A 15,872-nucleotide genomic window follows, 5' to 3' on the forward strand; every position below is an offset into this window, starting at 1 on the left:
TTCCGTATCGGTTTTAATTTCAGGAAAAAGACATAATTATCCTTGTAAGCAACAAATTGTGAACACCCAAGCAATCCGTACTCTATTTCTACAATTCAATCTCAGTCATCTATATAGAAGATCTAATGGTTATAAATGGTGTTACATTGTCACTTTAATTAAGGTGTCACCATAGTGTGCCCCTATTTATATATGTTCAATTAAAATTGCACATTTAAAAAGTTATGATAGTGAATTCAAATTTGTAGATTACTCCCTCCGTCCCTTATATTTTTACCCACTTTGACCCGACACGTGTTTTAATAAATTTAATGGAAAGTGAGTTGAAAAAGTTGGTGGGATGTGGGTCCTACTTTTAAAGTATTAGTTTTATAATAAAATGTGAGTAGGAATGAGTTAGTGGAATATGAGACCCACTACCAAAAATGGTAAAAGTGAAGTGTGTAAAATTATGTGGGACGGCCCAAAATAGAATACTGGGTAAAATTATGGGGGACGGAGGGAGTACAATTTAATATATTGATTTTGAATGTGGTAGTTAGGAATGTGGTTGAGTTTTGTGATATAGAGAATTGGGATATAAACTTGTAAAAATATTATATAAAAGATTAAATTTCACTTGCTCCGTCCCTTAAAAATAGTTTACATTTATCGTTTTGGGATGTCCTTAAAAATAGATCAATTCTATTTAAGGAATTTTTTTTTCTCTCTAATGAGATGAGATCACCTTTTTTTCTTTATCTATCTCTTATTTTACTAATTGTGCATTAAAAATGGTTTTCTTTAAAATGTTATCTATTTTTAAGGGATGGGGGGAGTATTATTTTTACAAAAAATTTCAGCCCCGGCTTACTTAAATTTCTGGTTCGTCACTGGATCACTTCTAACATAATCTTCACAAGCTTTGTTCAACAATCTCTGTCGACTATAGTGGCACTTGTCGGGGGGCATTACTACATTTATGAGGTGCAAATTGTCAACCACTAATTCTGCTGAAATTTCAGCCATAATTTTGTTCTTGCTGTCACGAATCGAGAGGAACAGAGAAGTTATGTGAACATGGAGCTTTAAATGAAAAATTGATTTTTCAAAGACAAATTTTGTTAACGCGGCAAAGACTTGATACTCTTTTGCTTGAAATAGCACAAGTTGGTAAATAAGAATGTGTTGTACTACCAAAACCAAAGAGAAGCAGAAATCGACTTCATGATATACGAACGCTCAGCCCCATCACCCGAACAACAGAATCATCTGGAAAAAGTGCAAGATGCACTTGATTCAACTATGCCGTGGATAGGAACGTATATTGCAGCAGCTTCTGCCATCTGCGCACTTGCAATGGTGGCTGATGTAATCAGTGGCTTCAGAAGGAAAAAGTATTGGCTCCCGTGTAAGTACTTCACTCTCAACGCTTTCTCCCTCACACTTTTAGCAGTAGCCATGAAACTGCCCGTAGATCTAACAACCTTGGGACTCACCCCCTTTGATAAACTCGCAAAGACGTGCAGCCTTCTTCTGATGTCAACTGCTATGAATAATTTCATGACATCATTGGGAGCCATGGAGAATAATGAGATTGTACTAAACATGGCAGCTTTAGGCATTCTAGTCGTCACTATTGCTGGAAATGTATGCATTCATCTTGTTCAGTTGCGTAACTTTGAAGATGTGCTTATTCAGTTCGTGTTCCAACAAGTTGCATCAGCTTTCAACATGCTCCTCTTTCTTGTGATGTTATGTTGTATGTCGTTGATGATTCCGGGAGCTAAGAGATACATAGGTTTGAAGTATAATGAAATGCACAAATCGATCTCAAATAGACAAGTAGAGTTGGGAAGGTTTAGTAGTGATGAGCTTGAAAATATGGTGAAAGGTTATTGGGTGATGGTTGCAACAAGCAGCCCCCAGTTTGTTCTAGCAAGGTCTGCCATTTCTTCTACTTCTGGACTCTTGTGTCTTTTCACACTTCTAATTTTGGCACATAGTCATTTTATATTAATTCAGTTGATCTCGATCTCTTACGAGGAATTTCAAGGGGAAGATAATTCAAAATATGACTGGTCCATCCCCTTGATTTCAGTCATTCAGTATCTTGGAGTGGTAATGGGAAGTATTGCTCCTCTGATGAGATGGTTCGCTGCTTCGAGGTTCAAGATTTCTGAGATAGAACGGAAGAGTTTTAGAGATGAAGTCAAGGTTGAAAAGTACTGGACTTGGAGGCTGGTAGAGTGGAGAGACAAATCACTTCCTTTTCAACTTCAAAACCGCGTATGCAAGAAGCTGCTTCGTGATGTAGTAAGATTCATTCTGAACTTTTGCATTAAAGTTCAGAGCCTCTTTGTTTTAGCTAGCAAACTGGTTCTATTCCTCTCTGCTAGATTTTTTTGTGCAGTTTTCTTGTGTTTCTGCAAGAAGAATAGACCTATTTTAGTGCAAGGATCCGACTCAAGAGAAGGAGTACAAGTGGATTTTAGGCAATTTGTTCTTCTACTTGAAGGTGAGCCACAGTTGCCTTCTAAAATCCTCAAGAACATCTGCAATGACGCAGATAAGCTGATAAAAGTAGGGCAAAAAAAGCAGCCCAAGAATATGATCCAACTTCTTAACAAATCTTCAAACTTCAATGGTGTGGGACAATTCGACAGCAACCAAATTCCAAGCTTGCATGCTCAAGAACCTCCCAATTGTTGGTCTCTGCCCGTGGTGACTTTGACAGCCATTTCAATTGCTCTTACGAACATTGCATATGAGAAGGCTCTCCAATTATTGGTTTGTATTCGTGAGGGCTTACCCATTGTGAAGCTTATTGAGGAAACTCTGGACAGAAATGGAGAGTTAGAAAGCATCAGAAAAGCAGCAGATGCGGTTTGGGATGAAGTTGAACTAGACAGAAAATGGGATGGCACTGATTTGAAGAGCGCAAGAGTGAGAGGCGCAACACACAAGGAAACGCTTCAAAACCTTTCTAATATTGCAGAAAAGATTGTGACAGAGTGTATGGCTCAATCGATAGATATTCTAATGCAGAACCCTCTAAACTGGCCTGTTAGAGTTATAGCTGCTAACTCAATGTACAGGATTACTCAGACGATCTTGCTAGGAATGGGAGATGGCGAGGACAAAGATGATGGCGAGGACCAAGATGATGACGAGGACCAAGATGATGATGAGCTGTTTGAGAGTATATCCATCACTATCTCGGATATACTAGCAGCATGCCTCACCAATCTAGTGCAAGTCATAACATTGAAGTGTCACAGAAACGGCATAAGAGAAAGGGAAGAAAGTGTGAGGCGAGCAGCAATTCTTCTTGGTGAAAGCAAGGAGATTTTTGAAATTCTGCAGCAGCGTGAGCTTCCGAGTTTGGATGTGGATAAAGCTGCTAAGATTGACGAGTGGAGGGCATCCATGGCACTGGATATAGTATAGTCTCATTTTCATGTTGTGTATCTAATTTCACTTATATGATGTTTCTTATCATGCATGGTTATGACTCTATCTGTTTTGAGATTTCACTTGCAATATAAAAATATGTTCTTATCAAAGGCTGTTATAACTTTCTATATGCTTTTGCTTCTTAACATCATATACATACTATGGAAACTATGGTGAGAACCATTGCGAACCGATGGAAACTAGCAGTTTAATATTGAGAAATATTAAATACTCCCTCTACAGTCCATGATTAAATGTCTCATAGTTAATTAGTTCCAATTGTAAGAACTGTTTGACTTTACGAGGAAATATGCAGATTAAAGTAGTGTAGGTTCTACTTTTATATATTACTTGCACCGTCCCAACTAAGATGACATTACTTTCATCCACAATAGCATAGGACTAGCAATAGCCTAGCAAAAATTCCTCCTGCTGCATCGTCAGCTGATTTAAAGAAGGGTCAGTGAGGAAATGCATGTTATACCATTCTTTCCAAAATTTAAATGGCATTCATATTTTTCTATTATTTCCAAGGGTATTAAGTTAGCGCATATAAACATGCAAATAGTAAATCATACTATGAAAAGAAAATACTCCCTCTGTCTAACAAAAAGATGTCACACTTGTAGGATGTCACGAGATTTTAGGAGGTTTTGTTTTGTATGTTAGATGAAGAGAGAAAATATAATTTTTATATAAAACCCTGCACTTTCAAAATGGCACCGTTGATAGTGTGTAAATGCAGGGGTGTATCCAACTGATTAGGATGAGATTCCCAACCTAGCTGAGTCGTTGGTACAATAACCGGAACCTGGTATCAAACAAATCTCCTTAACCCACTTCTACTGGTTAGTATAATGGATGTAAGGGTCGAATCCCACAAGGATGGACACGTTCGTGTTTTTGGTTAGCTACCACGCTTTTGGGGTTGTGATTTTACCTAGGCGAGAAATAAAGATGGTACTCTACTGACTAGTAGGCGTGAAAATAACAGGCACGTGGTTGTGTTCGTGAAAATAGGGGACATGGTATCTCAGAGGCATGTGAAAAGTAGACAGTTACTAAAAGAGGAAATTTAGACAACAAGACATATCTGGTGGCTGGTTGGCTTTCTGACAGGTCTGGAAGGTACAACTGAAAAGTGGAAGACAAAATCAAAAGTAACTTAAAAAGTAAAAGTGGTTCAAGGCTAAAGTTGATTTTGACGTTTTCTTCTTCATCAAGTATTAACAGATATCATATGAACACAAACTCCATGACTAAACTCAGATTCATAACTTCAAACTCAAGATCCATCAATTAAAATGTTTAACTTAAGATGAACAGCTAAAATTATAAATTGTCTCTGCTGACTAACATGCAAGGTGATGATCACAGCGCATAGCAGAAATTTCATGCACGAAAACTCAGACTGAAACATACTACTCCCTCCGTTCCATAGTAGTGGAGGCATTTCTTTTCGGCACGGAGATTAAGAAAAGTTGTGTTAGGTGAGTTAAGTAAATAAAGAATAACGTAGAAAATGAAAAAGGTAGAGAGAATAAAGTAAGAGAGAGTAAAGTATGTGAGAAGAAATGTGTTGCCTTTTACCAAAAAAGGAAATGACTCTACTACTATGGAACGTACCAAAATGGCAAAATGACTCTACTACTATGGAACGGAGGGAGTATAAAATTCGATCAACAACCACAGATCTAACTTACTCGAAAGGAAATACATGCACGCACTCAAAAATGAAAAGTGATAACTAAATCTAACTTCCCTAGGCAGAATGAAGCAAATTCAAACCAAAGAGACATTCGGAACAAATATTTCATAACTTAAACGTTTGGATCTTCACCAAGTACTTCAAAAGGCAACAAAGATGAATGTTTGCACGGATCCAAAGAAGAAAGCAGGTAAAGATTAAACTAAAAAGCAAATAACAATTGTTTTGCCACTCCGGGCGGTGATACTGCTATACTACTGCGACAAACTGGCTGGAACGGTAGAACGATGATTTCTTCGGCAGACTCTTGGACGTCAAGTGACCATAACTGTGGCGAGGAACGAGAGATTGGATAATGCTTGAATGACTGATCTTCTAGAGACAATTCTACTAAGTGTGTATGAGAACCAAGAGCTTGCGAACTGAGAACCGAACCCTTTTTCTTTCTCCAAGTGGCTCTTTTTATAGGGAGGCTTGTCCTTGTTTTTAGGGAAGACTTCCTTCACGATTTGACTTTTCTGCCCTTGTTAATGATCATCCCAACTATCCTTCTTCTCCATCTCGAGCTTTCTCTCTGGCATGCATCCTGGTCAGTATTGCACCCTTCTAGCGCTTTTTTCACTTGCGTCACCTGAATCGTCTCCTATTGGCTTGGATCCTTTAATCCTGCACACTTAAGCAACTGTTTTGCAGATAATACATGCATTTCACGATATACTGATCAGTAACCAAGGCTTAGAATACGACTTATCAAACTGCTCACACTTACCACATGCTTGTCCTCAAGTGTGAAGACAAACATAAAGAAATAAGTCGAATTCGAGCCTGGTTACTCCCCCTGACCGACTCTACCTAACTAGACTTAAGACTCTGACGCAAAAAAAAAACAAACAACGACACAAATACATAACACAAATAAATAAGTTAAACACATAGAACAGACTATATTTTCAACCATCCCTCCCCTTGAGATCAGGTGCAATCCGGCCTTAGGCAGCCTTGAACTTCCGCTGACCCCTTGAAAATATCATGTTTGAAATCAGTTCGTTGCCCCTTCTTGAGAAGCTTGTATTGAAAGGTGGTTTTTTCAAGACAGACAAGTGGGAAACAATTGAAGGCCAATTCCTAAACCTCAAGTTTCTAAAATTGGAGGATAATAATCTAAAAGATTGGATTGTGTCTGATAGTTCCCACTTTCCACTTCTCCAGAAGCTTCATCTATTTTCTTTACTTCAACTGGAGGAGAATCCATCAGAAGTTGGAGAAATAGCAACGCTCAAAGCGATTGTTATGGAACATTGCAGTGAATCAGCAGTGGCGTCAGCTAAAATGACAGTAGGTGAACAAGTGGAATTTTATGGAGACCAACTAGACCTTCGTGTTCTAGCTGTTATTTGGACTGCAGAAGAAGCACAAGCACTAAAGTAGAAGAGCTTAGCAAATGCCAACTTTGAAGTTCAAGTGGTTGGTGTTCGCATAATTGAATAGTAGGCCCTCTTCTCATTTCAACTCATGTACAAGAGTACTGTACTAGAGTTTCTATTTTGTAACATTGCTTGATACGAGCATATCTACAGAAATATCCTCAAATATCTTACTCCCTCCATCCGGCTAAGATGACACATTGCTTAGCCGGCACGGGATTTTAGGAGTTATTGGTGAAATTATTTAATTGGAGAGAGAGAAGGTGAATGTAGTATTAAAGTAGAGAGATAAAGATACATGAATATTTTAATAGGAGTGAGAAAAAGTGGTTGAGTGTATTAATTAGAGAGAGAAAGTTACCAAAAAAGGAAATGTGTCATCTTAGTTGGGACAAACTAAAAAGGAAAACGTGTCATCTTAAGCGAGACGGAGGAAGTATTATTTATTTAGTATTGAATTATCACATCTTTTCCTAGTTTATTGATTCACCGTATCTTTTGGGTTAGAATATTATTATATTTGATTTACTATTGGTAGTATCTTTTACTTTTACTCCATCCGTCCTAAATAATTCATCTCAGTTTTCCATTTCAATTCGTCCCACATAATTTGTCTCATTTCACTTTTACCATTTTTGATAGTGGACCCCATATTCCACTAACTCATTTATACTCACATTTTATTATAAAACTAATATATATATAAAGGTAGGATCCTCATTCTACTAACTTTTTCAACCCACTTTTTCATTACAATTCTTAAAATCCGTGCGCGGTCTAAGTGACCCGAATTATCCGGGACGGATGAGTACTATTTACTTTCTCTACAAATTTATCAATCCAAAACGGCGGCTGCTCGACGGAGAAAACCTCCGCGAACGATCCTCCCCCTTGGAATCCTTCGCTGATCGCGCTGATTACATCGTATCATTGCTTGAATACTATTGTTACTTTTATTATACTATAAGACCAAGCTGCAGTGTTTTCCATGACCATCTATCTCTTTCCATTTGCTTCCTTGTTTTTAGTCATATAGTATGTAACATTGATCACCTCATTGATTTTGATGGCCTTATAAGAAAAACTGCAACTCGATCGTGTAGTCATGTGTTAAAAACCAGTTTCTCTCTGCTGAGAAATCTGTAAGAAGACGATGAGGATGTCTACAAAAGATTTCACTAGGAATAATAATGTTAGGATTTTATTTCATGTGTTGCTAATTGCCACTTACTTACTATATCTACAGCCAAGAAATTACCATGGGGCCTTATCAGAATTTTGAGGGGCAATATTGAGTTGAGGTAGTAAATTATATGGTTCGACTAAGAACGATGTCGTTTTCTTTTAACAAAACGTTGTGCTGGATAATTTTGTCATGTGAACAAATGCATCGCCCACATCTAGTTCAGTTTAAGGAATTTTCAGATAAAAGTTGAAAACTAAAATTTGATGCGTTTTATTTCAAATTTCAGAACGACAACTCTTCTTTATATATTTGGAGCAATTTTCCCCTTTTAACTAGTTTTTCAAATTTATTATTTTTACTTACATATTGGGCCTCTATAATGATTGGAGAGCCCAGCTTGATATCGTTGATATTCGTGTAAATGGGCTGTAATTTGCCATTTATATTGTTTTGAACCTAAAATGGGTACTAATCTCGGCCCATGTCTTACAATAGAATTGATTGAGCAATTAAGCATTGAACGATTAATTATTCCCTTCATCGCAAAATAACCGCTCATGAGTCGTGACCATCAAAACTAGTATACCAACAAAATACTCACTCCGACCCCGGTTAATTGACGCAAATTTCTTTTTTCGTTTGCCACACTTAATTGACATTTTTATTTTTTTTTTATAGTTTTTGATAATGGACTCTACATTTCACTAACTTATCACATTCACATTTTATTATTATAAAATTAATATATAAAAATATGATTCAGATTCCACTAATTTTTTCAATCTATTTTTCATTATATTTCTTAATCCCGAGCTGAGTCAAACTCATTTTTCACTAATTATGGACCGAGGGAGTATCGATTACTCACTTTTTTTTACCTTTAACTAATGTATGAACAAATAATTAAAACAATGGTAGGATGAGAAGTTTGAGACTATCATTTTCTCATGGATACCTAAAAAGGAATATCTAATTCAATAACAAAATTCATGCACAAAATAGTACTATGATTATTATTCAAACTGATTGGACAAAGTCTTCCCATGGGCTTTCAATAATTGAATTAGGTACAAGTACAAAGACATCTACAAAAAATTTCATTTGTATTATGACAATTGAGAGTGATGTAGATTGAGATTTCATAATTGAGGTTGTTTGTGAGTCTGAAAAATACGAAAATCAAAATAATCGATAATAGTTTGATTTTTGGTTCAAGTGGGGTTGGAGTTCGGCCCACCTTAGCGGGCTCATGAGAATAGAAAAATTGTACTAAATTAAACCTTAGAGCTGGTGACAATTCTATAGTGCGACAACTCCTCTCAAATCCTTAGAGTTAGAGTTTACTTTCATTCTTCTCCATCATCTATTTCTAGCGACAGTTGTTGCTCAACATCGCGTCTATCTTTTAACACTCAAAAAAAAAAATTCACTATGTCTGACCTAATAAATTCCATTTTCTACATCCGTCCTTACTTAATTAAAAAATGTCATACTTTTTGGCCTAACTTTATTCAAAATACAAAAAAGTGACCCTACTGATATCATACATAAAAAGAAATATTAAAGTAATTATGTTTCTTCTCATAAATTAAATGAACGGTAGAACTTCAAATTGAAACATAGTATCTAGAAAGAGGTACTATAGCCATCATTGGCTTGAATAATTCTGGAGCCTTACAAAAATATTTAGCAAATATCTTCCACATCTTGATCTCATTTCACCGCTCTTCATCTTCAGAGCCGGAAAAAACAACTACATCAACACGTCAACCCTTGATCAAAATGTGAAGGAAGCCTTCAACCGAGTAATATGAAAAGATTCGAAATTATTAAAAAAAAACTTAATTAAGATAGTTGGTTAGCTGTCTAGTAACAATGTGGAAGGGAGAGAAAATCTAACGTTATCTGCAGCATATTTTACAAATTAATTACATTATACAACCACCGCATCATATTTTATTGATTTCATTTCTGCTGCATCTTTTTCTCTTCATATTTTATTAATGTCATTAATGCAGCTCCTTTAATTATCTGCTATAACATGTTTCAGTCCTCAACTGTGTCTTCCTATTTCCAGATTGGTTGACTTCCAAACATTATCTCATTCGCATAAGCATGGCGGCCTATGGAGCTCTGGTTTCTCTTATGCATATCATAGATACCCTTGAGAAACATCCTTCCCCTCCCATTTCTATAGACAAAAAACAAGTCCAATCCCTCACTCAAAACATTACCTTCTTGCAAGAATTTCTTGATAGTTATATATCCCCTGTTGTTGTTGATGGCTGTGAAGCCGATCCATTGGAGCGTCGCATTGCTGATGCAGTTTATGCAGCTGAAGATGTTATCGAGTCTCAAATTGTGGTTCAAATTGACAAGCGATCCACATTCGTTGAAGATCCAGACTTCTATCAAGATCTGCAGAAAGTGATAGAAGAAATGGATCTGATCAAGAAAGAGGTGGGACAGATTGCAGTCAAAGATCAAAAGCCCGTTGCTGACTCGACGTCTTCTTCCACTGTAAAGGAAAACGTGATGGTGGGGTTTGAAGAAGTGTATCTTGAAGTTTTAGACAAGCTAACTGGAGATGAACTCAATCGCCAAATCATCCCCATCACGGGGATGGGTGGCATTGGTAAGACCACTCTCGCCAAAAATCTGTTTAAAAATGCCCTTGTTAAGGAGTATTTTGATATCCGTGCTTGGACTACGATTTCTCAAACTTATAATGTTAGAGAAACACTTAGAGAAGTTTATATTCAGTCAAGTGGGCAGTCACGTGATCGGAGTGAGAATGAAAAATTGAGCGAAAGTGAATTGGGAGGACAATTATATAAGTTTTTATATGGTAGGAGGTATCTTGTAACAATGGATGATATGTGGAGTGTCGAGGTGTGGGATAAGATAAAAGTTTTCTTTCCTGATAACAAAAACGGGAGTCGGATAATCGTAACAACTAGGTTGTCAAACTTGAGTTTACAGTTGAATGAGTCTTATAGAGTTGGTATGAAATTTCTTGACGAGATTAGTAGTTGGGGATTGTTTTGTAAGACTGTGTTTGCGAAAGAAAGTTGTCCTCTTGAGTTGGAGAATATTGGAAAGAATATTGTAGCAAACTGTAAAGGGCTTCCTTTATCAATTGCTACGATAGGAGGTCTTTTGGCAAAATCTGAGTGCACAAGAGAATATTGGGAGCATATAGAGCAAAATTTAAATTCAATTATTTTTAACAGTAATGATGAATTTTGCTTGAAACTATTGAGGATGAGCTATATCTACCTTCCAAACTATTTGAAGCCATGTTTTCTGTATATGGGTGTTTTTGAGGAAGATCGTAGTATACAGGCATCAATGCTCGAGAAGCTATGGATTTCTGAAGGATTTTTAAAACCAAGGGGTGGGAAATGTTTGGAAACAATTGCGCACGAGTGCTTGATGGAGTTGGTTGATAGAAATCTCATTTTAGTTGATGAGTTGGGGTCCATTGGAAACGTTAAGTATTGTAAAATTCATGATATATTGAGAGATTTATGTTTGAAAGAAGGGGAAAAGGAAAGGTTTTATCAGGTCATAGGAAGAGATGATCCTCTTTGCATGAATGGAGAACGTCGTGTCGTACTTAAAACTAGAAGGTCGTTAAAAATATTGGGATCTTGGTCACATACTCGTTCCATAATATGTGATTATAACGACTATAATCATGAATATGAGAGTGATGCTGCCGGCGATGAAGAGGGGAGGGATTCTGACGATGATGAAGAGAAGACTAGTGACTATGAAGATGAGAGTGGTGATCACATTGACGGCGATAAAAAGGGGAGGGACAATGACGACAATGAAGAGGAGAATGACTATGAAGATGAAGAGGAGAGTGATCACGAAAAAGTTCGACCACCTCACAATCTTAGATTGCTGAGGACATTCAAAGCGTTTGATGAAAAAACTGGGATGAGTTGGCTTTTTCTGGATAATGTGTTTGAATCAGTTAACTCACGGTACATTGCTGTTAGAGTTACTCGTCAGTCCAAATTCCCATCCTCGATTGATTTACTCTGGAATCTACACACATTGATTATTAGTTGTTCGTGGGATATTAAAGTACCTGTTGAAATTTGGAGATTGCATCAACTTCGGCATCTCGTGTATCCCGGGTATCTCCCAGATCCTCCTAGCAGCGACAATGACATTGTTATCTTGGAGAATCTACAAACACTCAAAGCTGTGCTGGCTTTGTGTTTGAATGAGGAGGTTGTTAAAAGAATTCCCAATGTGAAGAAATTATCTCTACGCTATCATGAACAAGTGGAGGAAGAAAAACGTGTCAGCCATATTCAGAGTTTGCCTAAATTGGAAAACTTAGATTGCTATACCAGCTATGAAGGTCGGGAGTGTTGGCAGTGGATTAGGTTCCCACACACCCTCAAGAAGTTGTCGGTTGGGTTCGCTTCTCGTAAGGAGGTTGAAAATATCATGTCTGAAATCGGTTCATTGCCCCTTCTTGAAAAGCTTGTATTGAGAGGTGGTTTTTTCAAAGCAGGTAAGTGGGAAACAATTGAAGGCCAATTCCCAAACCTCAAGTTTCTACAGTTGGACTGTAATAATCTAAAAGAATGGATTGTGTCTGACAAATCCCACTTTCCACTTCTCCAAAAGCTTAGTCTAATTTTTTTAAGTCAACTGGAGGAGATTCCATCAGAAGTTGGAGAAATAGCAACGCTCAAATCGATTGTTATGACACATTGCAGTGAATCAGCAGTGGTGTCGGCTAAAAGGATAGTAGAAGAACAAGAGGAATTATATGGAGACCAACTAGACCTTCATGTTGTAGCTGCTATTAGGATTGAAGAAGAAGCACTAAATTTGATGAGCTTAGCAAATGCCAACTTTGAAGTTCAAGTGGCAGGTATGCAGCGTCTGAGTATTTGAAGAATTGAAGAGTACTTTTGAGTCTTGGGCTTCACTTCCTCTTCTCATTCCAACTCATGTACAAGAGTACTGAACTAGAGTTTCTATTTTGTAACATTGCTTGAATACTTTTGTTACTTTTATTCTACTGCAGTGTTTTCCATGACCATCTTTTTCTCTTTCATTTGCTTCCTTGTTTTTAGTCATATATCTAACATTCACTTCATTGATTTTGATGCTTAAGATAAGAAAAAGTGCAACTCGATCGTGTAGTCATGTGTTAAAACCAGTTTCTCTCTGCTGCAAATCTCTGTAAGAAGACCATCATGAGGATGTGTACAATAGATTTCACTAGGAATAATGTTAGGATTTTATTTCATGTGTTTGCTAATTGCCACTGAATTACTATATCTACAGCCAAGAAATTACCATGAATATTTGCAGAATTACCATGGGGCCTTTTCAGATTTTTGAGGGGCAATATTGAGGTAGTAAAATATATGGTTCGACTAATGATATTTGGGCCTCTATAATTAATGATAAGAGAGCCCAGCTTGATCTCGGTGATATTCGAGTAAATGGGCTGAAATTTGCCATTTATATTGTTTTGAATCCTAAAATGGGTCATGTCTTAGAATTGAATTGATTGCATGTTAAGAGTTCATAAGCATCAAACGATTAATTATTCCCTTCATCGCCAAATAACCGCTCATGAGTCACACTTTCAAAACTATAGTATACCTAACAAAGTACCCCTCCGTCCATGATTAGTTGACACCAGTGTTTTAAAAACCGAACCGGCGAGCGAACCGGCGAGGCTACTGGTTCACGGTTCAACTGGTCCAACCGGTCGAACCATCGGTCGAACCGTTTTACTGTAGCATTTATATATAATTAAATACATATTTATTATAAAACACTTGGTTTCAAAAAATGTAAATAAACAAGCATTAATGCAATATATAAGTTAATTTCAAATAATATATAGATATATAAGTACGGATAAAGCATATATATACCAATTCTTAACAGTGATGTAAAAATACATATTCATATGTTTATTAAACTATGTATTTATTTTCATGTTATGAACACTTCTCTCATTATATATTCTTGTTATTTTATTTTCAATCTAAGCATTAGCAATTAAAACTTTCTTTGAAAGTTAATTAAGATTTACTAATTTTAGTTATGATATAAAATATGTATATAGCTTTTAATTATACATACACAATTAGTATATAGTTGATAGTTGATATAATATGAAGTAGTACATATTAACAAAACAAACTACATCCCACATTGAAAAAGTAAAGGCAAAAGATTGTAAAAAATGACTATAAAACAAACTTTTCATCCCACATTGAAAAATGAAAGAACAATCTTGTGGAATACTTCTATAAAGAAAGACACAAATATTTTTTTAAGCTAGTTTTTATAAATTCATAGGCCCATTACAAGTATGGGTTAATATGAAATGAAAGTTTAGTGTAAATTTTATTTTAAATTGATTTTTAAAAATAAAAAAAATTTGTAACCGGTTCGACCGGTTCCCGGTTTCCGGTCCGACCGGCCGGTTCACCCGGTTCAAAACGGTTCAATGCTCCACCGGTTTTATATGGTTAAATGGACCGGAGAGGTCACCGGTTCGCGGCCGGACCGGTCCGACCGGCCGGTCCAAACCGGTTTTTAAAACACTGGTTGACACAAATGTCTTTTATCGTTCGTTCACAGTTAATTGGCGCTCCATTTTTTACTATACTTCCCCCGTCTCACTTTAGGAGTCCCGGTTTACCATTTTTAGGTGTTCCATTTTAGAAGTCCCGGTTGAAATATTCCATAAATGGTATTAGGCCCCACATTCCACTAACCTTTTCCAACTCACATTTTATTATAAAACTAATATAAAAAAAATAGGACTCACATTTCACTATCTTTTTTCACCAACTTTCTCTTACATTTCTTAAAATTCGTGCTGAACTCAACCGGGACTCCTAAAGTGAGACGGAGGGAGTACTATTTTTGATAATGAACTACATATTCTACTAACTTATCACATTCATATTTTATAAAACTAATACTCCATCCGTCCCACAAAAGATGCCACACTTGTGGGACGACATGAGATTTTAGAAAATTTTGTTTTGTGCGTTAAAAGGAGAGAGGAAATATAATTTTTATATTAATGAGACAATGAACTTTTTCTAAAAATGAAAATGTGATATCTTTTATGTGATAAATTAAAAAGGAAAGTATGACATATATTATGAGACAAAGGAAGTATATAAAAATATGATTCACATTCCACTATTTTTTTCAATCCACATTCACTATATCTCTTAAACCCGAGCTAAGTAAAACTCATTTTTTACCACTCATGGACGCAGAGTGTATTGATTGCTCATTTTTTACCTTTAATTATTGTATGAAAAAATAATTAAAACAATGGTAGGATGAGAAGTTTGATACTTCTCCGTCTCTAAAAAGTATGAACATTTAGTTCGATATATGTATTAATGTATAATTGGTGAAGTAAGAGAAAGATAGACTACAAAAGTCTTTCGGGTATTGTTAATTAGTGGATAATAAGCCCCGCCTTGTTTGTCGGATGTTTGTTTTGTTGTTCACCGATTGTTCGGTTGGATCTGTTTCGTTTGAGAAGTCAGTTTGCCAGATTTGTTGTTTGTTTGGGTGAGGAGGAAAGGCTATGCTTCTATGCGGCGTTGTTCGTATTGGTGTTGTGATTGTTCTTGGTCATGATGCTCAAGGATTTGAGGCAGATTGTTGGCTTTGCAGCAAGTTTGCTCAAGCTGGATGGTTTTGTTGCTTCATTCATGGTGTTGTTGCTTCATTCATAATCAAAGTTTGAAATTAGGGTGGAAATCTGCTGTCACAGCTTTTGCTACTGCTCAAACTGCAGAGATCCTACAATGTGGTGTTGTTCCTGTTGTTGTGATTAGTCTTGATGCTCAAGATGGATTCCCTACTAAGGGGGAGTTTTGAGATCACTTGCAAGGAGAGTTGAAGTCCTTGTTGCTAGTGCTGATGTGATACAGGGAGTTTTAAGATCACTATCCTACAAGGAGAACTTTGTATGTTTTTTGTTTGTTGGTTTCTTCATTTCCTTGGCAAGATGGTTGCATTTGTTTTGCTCCCATCTTGAGGGGGACTGTTGAAATAGAAAAAAAAAATGTAATTAGTAGCTTTTAATTAG

General features: G+C 36.5%; 2 protein-coding genes across 2 annotated transcripts; both read left to right on the forward strand.

The window, feature by feature from the left end:
* Positions 1-1,119: 1,119 nt before the first annotated feature.
* Positions 1,120-3,545, forward strand: LOC125192903. Its single transcript, XM_048090581.1, has 2 exons — positions 1,120-1,390; positions 2,081-3,545. Exons 1-2 carry the CDS (start codon positions 1,207-1,209, stop codon positions 3,427-3,429), a joined length of 1,533 nt encoding a protein of 510 aa, XP_047946538.1. The 5' UTR covers positions 1,120-1,206; the 3' UTR covers positions 3,430-3,545.
* Positions 3,546-9,868: 6,323 nt separating this feature from the next.
* On the forward strand, positions 9,869-15,661 carry LOC125193699 (putative late blight resistance protein homolog R1B-8). The gene is made up of 2 exons (XM_048091557.1): positions 9,869-12,656; positions 15,534-15,661. Exons 1-2 carry the CDS (start codon positions 9,869-9,871, stop codon positions 15,659-15,661), a joined length of 2,916 nt encoding a protein of 971 aa, XP_047947514.1.
* Positions 15,662-15,872: the final 211 nt, after the last annotated feature.

This window comes from Salvia hispanica, chromosome 6, assembly GCF_023119035.1.
Source record: "Salvia hispanica cultivar TCC Black 2014 chromosome 6, UniMelb_Shisp_WGS_1.0, whole genome shotgun sequence".
Classification (NCBI taxonomy): Eukaryota; Viridiplantae; Streptophyta; class Magnoliopsida; order Lamiales; family Lamiaceae; genus Salvia; species Salvia hispanica.

Bases quoted from the DNA above. Each gene is read 5' to 3' on its own strand.
- LOC125192903 (XM_048090581.1), top strand. From the start codon at position 1,207: ATGATATACGAACGCTCAGCCCCATCACCCGAACAACAGAATCATCTG. The intron at 1,391-2,080 runs GTAAGTACTTCA...CCTTGATTTCAG, and splicing joins GAAAAAGTATTGGCTCCCGT to TCATTCAGTATCTTGGAGTG.
- LOC125193699 (XM_048091557.1), top strand. From the start codon at position 9,869: ATGGCGGCCTATGGAGCTCTGGTTTCTCTTATGCATATCATAGATACC. The intron at 12,657-15,533 runs GTATGCAGCGTC...GTTTGAAATTAG, and splicing joins CTTTGAAGTTCAAGTGGCAG to GGTGGAAATCTGCTGTCACA.